Source organism: Brachyistius frenatus, unplaced genomic scaffold, assembly GCF_029030835.1.
Source record: "Brachyistius frenatus isolate BFR_SWC_R1_liver_20210118 unplaced genomic scaffold, ASM2903083v1 Contig_82, whole genome shotgun sequence".
Taxonomy (NCBI): domain Eukaryota; kingdom Metazoa; phylum Chordata; class Actinopteri; family Embiotocidae; genus Brachyistius; species Brachyistius frenatus.
The window spans coordinates 1,709,576-1,720,803 of NW_027210681.1; the positions used below are offsets into that span (position 1 = coordinate 1,709,576).

An 11,228-nucleotide genomic window follows, 5' to 3' on the forward strand; every position below is an offset into this window, starting at 1 on the left:
GGCTCAATCAGACCTGCTGGATGTGTTTTTGATTTTATTTATAGTATTATTTTCTGTTTATGGGTGTAGTATCTGAATAGCTGTTCGCTCTATTTATATATATATATTTATATATATATATATGTGTGTGTGTGTGTGTGTGTGTGTGTGTGTGTGTGTGTGTGTGTGTGTGTGTGTGTGTGTGTGTGTGTGTGTGTTTGTACAAGGTCAGCCTCTTTCTGGCCTTCAGGACGTTTTTATTTAGGTCAGAGGTTACATAAGTTTATCCGTCTCGCTGTAAAAAATAAAACAAGCGTTGCTGTTTGAAACACATGCAGAAGTCCATTTGAAAAAAGTTCAATTTAAACAAACTCAAATGAATTCCAACTTGCAGCTTCTTATCAGTCAGTAGATGAAATGTATTTTTCAATAAAAGGCCGAGATCAAACCATCGTATTAATAATCAATATATTGAACAGTGTAGTTTGGCTGCAGTGATTGGAAAGATCTTAAATATATTTCTGTAAATTAAAACCGTAAAATGATTTAACATATTTCCATTTCAGGAATTGTTTCGACATGCAGAGACTAAAAATGGCTGTTTTTTTGTTTTTTTTTATATCAACATGAACATTTGGTTCTGATTGATTTTGTAGTTTTCAAAAGCAACTTTTAATTTGATGGGGACGCCTCTGAGACCGATCGATGCCACAGCGATCGTACTCTAAACATCAAACCTTTCTCACTTTTTAAATTAGCCATAAACTCGTCATATTTTTCAGTCACGCTGATGTAGAATACTCTGCGGCACTTTTTTTGTTTTGATATTTTTTAGTGTAAAAAAAACAGGAAGAGATAAAATACTTGTAAAATTGCTCTTATTTTTTAAACCAGATTTTTAAGAATGTTACATAAGAGTCTATTTTATTTTCCTTTAATTGGAATTTTACGTAAGTTTATTTTGTATTAAACCAACAGCCAAACCCCCTGAAGTGGCTTCATTGTGTCGTGTGATTTAAATGAAAAAATTCTAATGAAATATTTATTGAGGAATTAAATAATTTAAAGAAATCAGTTTGAAAGAAAAATAAAAATCAGATTCATTTAACCAGAACGTCCAAATGGCTCCAGTGAAAAGACATCTTGGTGTTTTAGCTTCTAAACATTACTTATTTTTTATTTTTCTCGTAAATTAGATGTAAGTATTTGAAGTTTTCAAATATTAATGTTTTTCATCAGACAACAAAAACAGTTTCGTAATGAAATCTGTCACACGCTGAATAAAGTCACAGAAATTTAGAAATCTGTCTCCTGAAATAAAAATATAGTTTTAAAGCAAATGTTTTAAAAATCTACAACACCAAGTTTTCTTTCCTCCGGAACCGCAGCGTCGGTAATATCGTCACGTCAAACATCAGTATCGGTATCCGGTTATAAATGGCGGCCCTTCCCTCCCTGCTGAGGTCAGCTGATCAAACATTTTCAAACAGGAAGCTCGTGAGCTTTTTTTCCAAGTTCCCCCCCAAAAATAAAATAAAACACAAAACAGGTTGCATATATCTTGAGCTGGTCTGAAAACTAAACGTCTCCAGGCATTGATTGTCTGAGCTGCAGGGATTAATGCGCAGCCGCAAAAAAACCTCCGCAAAGTTACCAAAATAAAAGGAAGTGTCTCCAAACAGGCCGCGAGATGATTTGAGTTCTTTTTAGGCTTTTTCACCTGAACACCGCTTTAAATAGGCCTGTGTGTGTGTGTGTGTGTGTGTGTGTGTGTGTGTGTGTGTGTGTGTGTGTGTGTGTGTGTGTGTGTGTGTGTGTGTGTGTGTGTGTGTGTGTGTGTGTGTGTGCAGGCCTGATGATTGTCTGGTTCCCCCCCCCCCCTCCAAAAACCCGACCCTTCCGGCTCCAGCAGCGGCCTGCAGCCTCTCACAGAGGCGGGAAACCGGAGCAGGTCAGCGGGTTAGAAAAGCTGCACAGAAAGTGTCCACTTTGATCAAAAAGAAATTATGATTATTATTTTTTTTAAAGGACGTTCGTTTGTGCACATGCGCAGGAGGTTTTACGATAATACGGGCCTCCACACACACACACACACACAAACACAGTAAAATGAAGCGAAGTGAAAAAAGGGCTTTGATAACAGAAAACAATCAGAAACTGAGTGTTTTTGCATAATTTTACTTGAAGAGTTTAATTCCAAAAACATTTATATCCGTTTATTTATTGATTTAATAATTTAAAGGGGACTTTCAGTCGTTAAAAGCAGCAGTTTGGATGTTGTTTTTTTAGCTCAACATGTCACTGATTTATTTTTGGATATCGTCATTTTGGAAGGAAACTCTTCACACAGAACAGTTTTAATGTTATTATCCTCCTTATTAGTACCAATATTCGGCCTGTCCGGGCTCACACCTGAGTAGAGATATGATTTGTAGGCTTATTTTTCCTCTCGTCACCCCTGATTGTGTCTGCTCATTTTAAGGCTTTATTTATTTATTCTAGGTTTTTCCTCCCAAAAAACAAACAAACAAAAATAATAAAAAGAAAAAGTTTTGATTGTCTTTTTGTTTTTCTCCTTGATTGTCTCAAAAATTCATAAATAATTATTAACCCTGTAGCTGACTTATTTCCCCCCCACCTCCTCCTGCTTAATACTGATGAGTACACACTGACAAATATAATTTAAATACATTGTACAATAAATACAAAACATAAATAAACGACTCAAAGAAAGTACTGAAAATCTTTGTACAAGATATAAATAGCTTGAAATATACTTATAGTGTTACCTTTGGCAAGACTAGTTTACAGTTGTACAACCCGCGGTAACAAAAGTTTCTCCCTTTTTCAGCAAAACGCGAGAAAATAATCAAAATAAACCCGTTGCACTTCGGGGCAGAATATGGCCAAAAAAAGTTTCGCTTCATATATATATATATATATATATATATATATATATATTTTTTTTTTTTTTTGCAGTCAGTGTTTGATATTTACCACTTTTTGTATTTGCTGTCAACGTGACGTCTTTTGTGCGTCCTCGTCCCGGTGCCATCCACGGAGAGATAAAGGTGAGAGAGGGGGAGGGGGAGTTCAGTTTAGGAACGCGTTGGGGGTCACCCTTTTTTGGTGGGATAGCACCCCGGGGAACCCCGTGGACACGCCCGGGGAGAAGGCCGGTAGGGAGCTGTTTCTGAGGGAGTCCGAGAGCAGGGACTGCGGGGAGCTGCTGGCCGCCAGGCCGCCGTACCCCGCGGCGCCCTGCTGGAGGTGCGGCGGAGGCGGCGGGCCTCCTCCCGGCGGCCCCTGGGCTGAAGCAGCGTGTTGAGTCCCTGAGACAAAGTAGCCGGCAGTCTGTCCGGACAGCAGCCCGACCGGCGACGTGCTCATCCCGTAACTGTTCGTCAGGCCCAGCGCCCCGGCGGCTGACCCGCCGAGGATGGAGCGCCCCAGGTCCCCGTTACTTAGCTGCTCCACCGCGGGCAACAGGGACCCGTAGCCGGCCGCCTGGTTCAAAAATCCGGAAGACGATCCGTTGTAGTGCGGGTGGTGGTGGTGGTGGTGGTGCAGGGAGAGGAACGGGGAGATCTGCCAGTAAAGCGGGTTATTCGCCCGCTCGTTAATCCCCAAGCCGAGAGGAGCGAAGCGCAGCCCGCGCTTCATGGCCAGCTTGCCCCGGGAGGTGGCGGAGCGCCGGCGGAGCTTCCCGGTAGTTCCACCGATGAAAACGTCGTCGCTGCTCGGGTCCAGCATCCAGTAGTTGCCCTTTCCCGGGTCGTCGTAGTGCCGGGGCACCTTCACGAAGCACTTATTGAGGCTGAGGTTGTGCCGGATGGAGTTCTGCCAGCCCTGCTTGTGCTCCCGGTAGTACGGGAAGTTCTTCATGATGAACTCGTAGATGCCGTTGAGCGTGAGCCGCTTCTCGGGGCTCTGCCGGATGGCCATCATGATCAGAGCGTTGTAGCTGAACGGAGGCTTGTCATATTTCCCGTTTTTCCCGCCGTTATTACCGTTCGTGTTCTGCTCCGGTGTTGCCTTGGCACCGTCCCCTCCTCCTCCGTCCTCCTCCTCTTCTTCCCCCAGCTCCTCCTTGCCCGGCTTCTCCGGGTCCAGAACCGCGGCCGTGGAGTCCACTTCCGGGGGATCCAGGGACTTCTCAGAGTCCGAGCCCGGTGAGGGGGAGAACGTACCGGGGATGCCGGCGATCGCGGCGGCGGCGACGGAGTCCGTTCTGTCGCACTTGGAGGGCAGCAGGAGGCTCTTGATGCTGAAGGAGGAGGACCGGTGGACGGTCGGCGGGTCTTTTACATCCTCCATGCCCGGTGGCGGGTCTCCCAAAAAAAACAGGAATAAATAATAAAAAAAAAAAGAAGAACTCCAAGCTCGTCCACCTCCGTTATCCGGTGTGGAAACGAGAGAGAGACAGAGAGGAGAGAGAAAGGAGGGTCAGGATGAGAGATGCATGGATGGAGGAGTGGAGAGAGAGAAGAGAGACTCAGAGAGAGAGAGAGAGAGAGAGAGGGGGGGGGGGGGAAGCGTGGCTTGGATGTAGAGAAATTAGTAATTAAGGAGGTTCCGACTCGCGGCTACATCACGGAGAGGAGGAGCTTCTCCAACTTGCTGATTTTGTCAACAAATCCTCTTTTCGGCTCCTTCCTCCGCGTCCTCGAGCGTCTCCGAGCGGAGACTGTGTCGACCTTTAATGTCTCCAGGACGCTAACCTGTCGTTTCTCTCTGCTCCCTTTAATCTCCCTCCCTGTTTCGGTATTTACGCGCGTGCACAGCCTCCCTAAATTCGCCCGTGCGATTGTGCCGTGCGTCACGCGCCCTCCCCGAATGTGCATGTGTGCGTAAAATCCCATTCTGAGTTTGTGCGTAAAAGCGCACGTCCGCCTGCGGAGTGTGTGCGCGTGCGTAAAAGCGCACAGGCAGCCTCCTCGGCTTTTGTTTTCTCAACGACAATAATAGTTTGAATTCATGTCGGCAAACACAGCGCGTGCACGGGCAGTGTGCGCTCGTTTGTGTGTGTTTTGTGGGGAGGAGGAGAAGGGGGAGGGGTGCTCTGAGCGCGCCACCATTGTCTACTAATAAAAATCATTGTGCCGGCAGGGAACACACACACACACACACACACACACACACACACACACAGAGAGACAGTGGTCTGATGCTGTAACCAGAGCGCCTCCTGTTGACAGCAGTCGGTACTGATGACTGCTGGAAGGAAACACTGATGATACTACTAACGCTACTGCTACTACTAATAATAACAATAATAATAGTGATGATAATAATAATAATGGTAAAAGCTTGTTGTAACTCTTCATTGAAACATCCTCAATTATGTCCTTATATCTGTTTGTATTTTTTCTGCCACTGATGATTCTGAAGTCCCGTTTTATTTTTGTCTCTTGAAGTTTGGTGATTTTACCGACCTGTGGAGTTCATGTTCGGCACTAAAATACAAATTACACAGAGGGATGTAAGTTTTATGTAAAACGATCAGTTAAATCCAAACACAGAGACAAGACGTAGTTATCGTCCATCAGATTTACACTCCTGACAGGAAGTGTTGTTACATAAATGGAAATAATATGAAACGTCTGTTGTTTGTGTGTCTACTTCCAATTTTTCTCAGACGGGTTTCGAGAGTCCAACAACAAACAGAAGTAAGTCAACTTTAAGATTCAACATGTTTACTGTCACAAATACAATCAGAGTGAAAGAGAAGTCAATATATTAATGTGTACATAAAGACAAATAAAATCTATTAACACATTTTGATAATATTTACATTTAAGGCAACTTTATCGGAAGATTTGCACTGGTTTATTTTCTTCATTTTTGTATAGGGACAGTGCAAATTAATAAAACAAAACCAAAATACTATTTTTCTAAGAAAATATATGAAAATTAAAAAGTAATTTGGATCATTTAAAAGCATTCAAAAGAATTCAAATTAAATAATTCAATTAAAGTTAATAAAATTCAAGACTTCATCATTAACTTCTATTAAAGACATGAAAAACAAAGAAATAAGAGATGTTAATATAAATCTGGACCTCATTGTTCGACAACAAAGTAAAAACACAGATATGAACTATTTAGTATCTTTAGTCCCACTGAAAGTCGTACAAGTGGGAATCAATGGAAATATGTGTGTGTGGATATATCAGTATTTTTGGTCTTGAATCAGTAAAAATCCTGCGATGGTGGAGATTTTTAGATAAATCATAAAGTAGAAGAATCTTTAACTTCCTTTTTTAAAGCTTTCTGTCAGTTTTGTTTTAACAGCTTTAAGAGTTTCTGTATTTTTCCTTCATGGCAGGATCAAATGACGCGACTCTGATTTCTATCTGCAGGAAGTGAAAATCAAATCCTGGAACTCCAAAATAAAATTTGGCAGCAGAGCGATCGCCAGCGGAGGAAGAAGCTGCCGGCCGCTCGGCCGTCAGTAAAGAGTGAGTAAATAATCTGCATTCTTTTTACTTTGTATTTATCCATCGGTGATTTAATGCACCGCCCGGTGAGCACGTTAAGTGACCTGAAATGAAGCGCTCCCACAGATGAGTGGAGGTCAGAAACCTTTAAAGTTGAACTGAACAGAAGTCAGAGAGGTTTTAAACTGCAGGTTTGTAGTAACTTCTCTTTTTTTTTTTAAGTGTATGTTTCAGTTTTTATTGGTGACTTTCAGCTGAATTTATTTCTGCATTTATTTCTGTTTTCTGCAGAAGTTCAAGCATTTGAGTCGGTTGTTGTTTTCAGGCTGTTAAATCCATGTTTGAACTGAAGCTGCCTTCAAACTCCTTTAAACACCCACGCTCTCTGAGAGATGCAGTTTTTCTGCATAAAACGTGTTTCCAGCAGTGGAGGAAATGTCACAAATAAAGTAGTAAAAATACACAAATATGGGATTAAAATGTGTTAAAGTATTCACAGCAAAATGTACCTGAAGTGTGTTATATTACTACTAATAATGTCTTTTATTAGTTTGATTTTAGATCAAGTTCAAGTTCATGTATTGTCATTAATCCACAAATCCACAAAAAAATGAAAAATAACAGATAACACACTTATTAAAATAAAAAATAACACATACAAAATATTTTTGGCCCTTAATAGGAAACACTTTGGGCCCCTCTGCATTAGTGCTTCATTTAATAGTCAAGCACTGCATTAAATATTAATATACTGAGAGCATTTATTGACCTCAGATTTAGTGTGCAGTAATTAAACTGGTTTATTTCATCATATGCAACAGGTGCTCATAAAACTGCAATAATTCATGTCTTTCAGGTGGATAATGACAGATCAGTAACTCAGGATCTTTTTTCACAGTTTTCTGACTCCGTCCTTCTAAATGTTCACTAAACTCCAGAAGGAACCGTCGACACAGTAAATCCGGAGCTTTCCGTCCGTTTGCAGCTTTGCCTGGATGTTAATCCAGCTCAGCTACTCCACTTATTACAAGAACTTTCAGACAGTCGGAGCAAAGTAAACGACACGATGGACGGACGTCCGAGACCTTCAGGAGAAGTTCCACCGGCTCAATGCCGCTCCGACTGCTGAGATGTTCTCAGTTCAGTTCAGAGTCCGAACCGTTATCAACAGGCTGCGTTCAGAGACACGCAGCTCCACTGTCGCTGTCTGTTTACACTCACTGCAGATTTTGTATGACAACAGAGCTGAAATCCAGATTACACACACGCACACGCACACACACACACACACACACGCACGCACACACACACACACACACACACACACACACACACACACACACACACACACACACACACACACACACACACACACACACACACACACACACACACACACAAACACACACACACACACACACACACACACACACACACACACACACACACACACACAAACACACGCACACACACACACGCACACGCACACGCACACACACACACACACACACACACACACACACACACAGGTCTTTCTCCTCCAATCTGCCGTAATAAATCTCTGCTGTGTTTTAGTGCCAGATGGCGTTTCTGTTTAACTGCATCTGAACCTCCAACAAAAGGCTGTGTTTAGGTTTGGGATGCATGAAAACACACACACACACACACGCACATGCACACACACACACACACGCACATGCACACGCACACACACACGCACGCACGCACGCTTTGTTTTCATGGACCACGGTGTCAACAGGTGGTTTTGTATTTTTTAGGCTCAAACGTCTCACGTTTCTTTCAGAAATAATTCAGCTGGACTCGTTCAGGTTGTTGATGAGACCTGGAACACGTTAACATGATCAGAGGAAATAAACAACGCTCGCTCCTCTCGGTGTGCTCTCACCAATGATTACAGGCTTAACTTCCTCCCAAAGGTTAAGCAGCCTGCACTAGAGTCTGCAGCGTCAGGAAACTCTTCATCACCTGCTTATCTGCTGCAGGGTCGTTGGGGGTGGGAGTGGGCGGGGGCGGGGGCGGGGGGGGGACAGCTTTCGGGTCACCGGTCCGTCACAGGACACCAGTTCAGACCGTTGAAACAACTCCAGGGCTGCGATGATTCGATTAAAGGAAATGCTGTTGGAGGAACAGACGCATTGGAAGGTTAATCTGAGTGGATTTTACACCTCAAAAATAAAACCTGTGCTTTCACTTAGACCCTTTAATGAAGACATGATACATTTTATTTAGAGTTTTTAACTTTTCTTGAACAAAATGATCAAATACTTCCTGATTCCAGCCGAACATTTTTTTTAGAATTTGTTGCTTTTTTTTTGTGCGTTTTGACTGGTGGTTGTACAAAAAGAAAAAAGACATTCAACAACATCATCATAAACTGAGGAAATATATAATCAATTAATCGGGTAAATAATTGAGAGACAGTTGATTTCTGAAGTGGATTTCCACCTCTTGGTTTGAGAGCTCTGCAGTAAGGTTCAGAGTGTTTGAACCTGATCTCCGTCTCGGACGTCTCCGGCGTCCGTCGGCCCTCTCTCGGTCGGCGTGTCAGATTTTCCACCACCAGCTGCACAGATTACGTCTCTGTTGCCAAAACATCGTGGGGTATTTATGAGCAGCTTTTAGGGAGTTAGATTATCGTGAGCGCGGTGTCTCTGAAACGTGACCTTGGCTGACTCCTCGTTCACTCGCCGGCTCGTGTGCCCTTCCTCGGATCTCCTCGGATCTCCTCGGATCTCCTCTCTGAAGCCCCTCAGCCTCAACGCCAGCGTTGCTGACCTCCTCGCCGAGTTGAATCACGCTCAACGATCTGATCTCTTTGATTTCACCCGAGAAATCCGATTTAGTCATTAAGGAGAGGAAGGAGGTTTATAGCTCAGAGATTTGGTGGACAGAAGCGGCCAGCTGACCGCAGGACGCTTCATCCCTGCTGCAGGAGGTGAAAACATTTCATCTCTGAAATTGTCTTCAGATCAAATAACATTGGTGGTTTTTATAAGTTCATTCGTTCTGTTGGAAAATCACATGAAAAAAAACAAAAACATCCACAAACGTCCAACTGGATTTGCGGGGCTTTCCATGTGTGTGTGTGTGTGTGTGTGTGTGTGTGTGTGTGTGTGTGTGTGTGTGTGTGTGTGTGTGTGTGTGTGTGTGTGTGTGTGTGTGTGTGTTGTGGCAGTAAATGTTTGACGTCCATATGAAATAATGATATCAGCGCCTCCTCTGTTATAACGGAGGCTACATGTGTAAGCAGAGTTTAAGTGGAGAAGCGAAGCATCAACGATTGCAGGATTACAAGTTCAGATCCTGCTGAGACCAGCTGCTGCTCATAGCGCTCACCGACCTGATATGTTGTGGCATTTCACGTCTGAGCGCGTCGGTTCGGGTGTATGCTAAAAAAATAAAATAAAGAACATATCTGCATAAAAATGTAAAGAGGAGGATTTGGACCAATTAGAGTTTCTGAATCCGTTTTTACGAGCTATTCGTTCCCAAAGTAACTGTAGTCGGAGTCCGATGGGTTTCCTGCTGTTCCTCTACGTTAAGTTTGTCTCTTGTCACCAATCCTGTTTCCATGGAAACAATTTCTAAGTGGAGAAAGTCCACTTTCTCAGGATCTCTTGGTTTGCAGATGATGTGGTTTTGTTTCTTCTTCGGTTTGGGATGAGAGTCCTCGACGTCCGACGCCACGGTGGATCGGGATGACGCTGCTGCTCTATGTGAAGCAGTTCTAGGATCTCCGGTTTCTGGATGTGTTCATGACGGTCGTGATGAGATGATAAAACTCACGTCTGCATGTTCAGATTTGACTAAAAGACGTTTTAACACATCCGTGTTCACTTTGACGCCTTGATTGTAATTAAGTTTTCACAATTTGGCAAAAATCTGTTTTAGTTTTAAACAAACTTATTTCGACACATTAAGTTATGTTATGTTTTGTCTTTAAATTGTCTTGTATGCATTTTGGAGCTGTCGCCATCTTTGTTTCGTGCAGTTGCCATGGTAACAGCCGCTGTACTTTTTAACACAGGGTGTCCGTGTGACTCAACAACAAAACAGCAAGTCCAGTATCCAACAAATATTCTTCAACATATTTGATGAAACGATGAATAAACATGAAACAAATCGTGTTCTGCAGGTTTTAACGTACATTAATTGTCTCCTCCGTGTCGCTGCCTCTCGTCTCGTCCTCTCGACCCGACCGTTTCGGTACCTCGACGATTCTCTGGAAAGACGCCGCATTATTTCGTGAACCAGCAAAAAAAAAAAACGATGTCAAATAATTCATCGATAGTTTGTGGACGTGTACGATGAGATATGACAGTCTGTCCGTCTCTCCGACCGCTGCTTATCAAGCGTGAGCCGCCTCTCCCGACCCGGCCGCCGCGCCGACCTCGGCGCCGGGTCTTCGGTTGACCTCTGTCATCGCGGCTCTGAAGGTCGCGCCGCTGTCGTCACTCTCCGGACTTTGAGGATCAAAGATTCTCTTTCTGCGCATTCGACGAAGACGTCTCGACCGGACTCTGTTCATCCCGTCTCGTACCTTCGGCCGTCCGTCAGCGGCCCGTTCACAAACCAACTGTGACAGATATGACAGCATCGTCGGCGTACGACATCATAGCCGCTTATCGGGGCTGACATGATCCAGCTCCGAATGATTTTAAGGAGGAGGAGGAGGAGGACAGTAGATGGGGACTCACTTCCTGTCAGAGCAGGTTAGGAGCGAGTCGGTTGTACTGTAACCACGGTAACTCCCTCCGTAGAGTACAGTGCGGCGAGGAAGAAGGCTCC

At 43.7% G+C, this 11,228-nt stretch overlaps 1 protein-coding gene across 1 annotated transcript; it reads right to left on the reverse strand.

Annotated features, from left to right (window-relative positions):
• Nucleotides 1-3,010: 3,010 nt before the first annotated feature.
• Nucleotides 3,011-4,431, reverse strand: LOC138627180 (forkhead box protein G1-like). Its single transcript, XM_069709344.1, has one exon. It carries the CDS (start codon nt 4,294-4,296, stop codon nt 3,073-3,075), a length of 1,224 nt encoding a protein of 407 aa, XP_069565445.1. The 5' UTR covers nt 4,297-4,431; the 3' UTR covers nt 3,011-3,072.
• Between the last annotated feature and the right edge of the window lie 6,797 nt (nt 4,432-11,228).

Bases quoted from the DNA above. Each gene is read 5' to 3' on its own strand.
- LOC138627180 (XM_069709344.1), bottom strand. From the start codon at position 4,296: ATGGAGGATGTAAAAGACCCGCCGACCGTCCACCGGTCCTCCTCCTTC.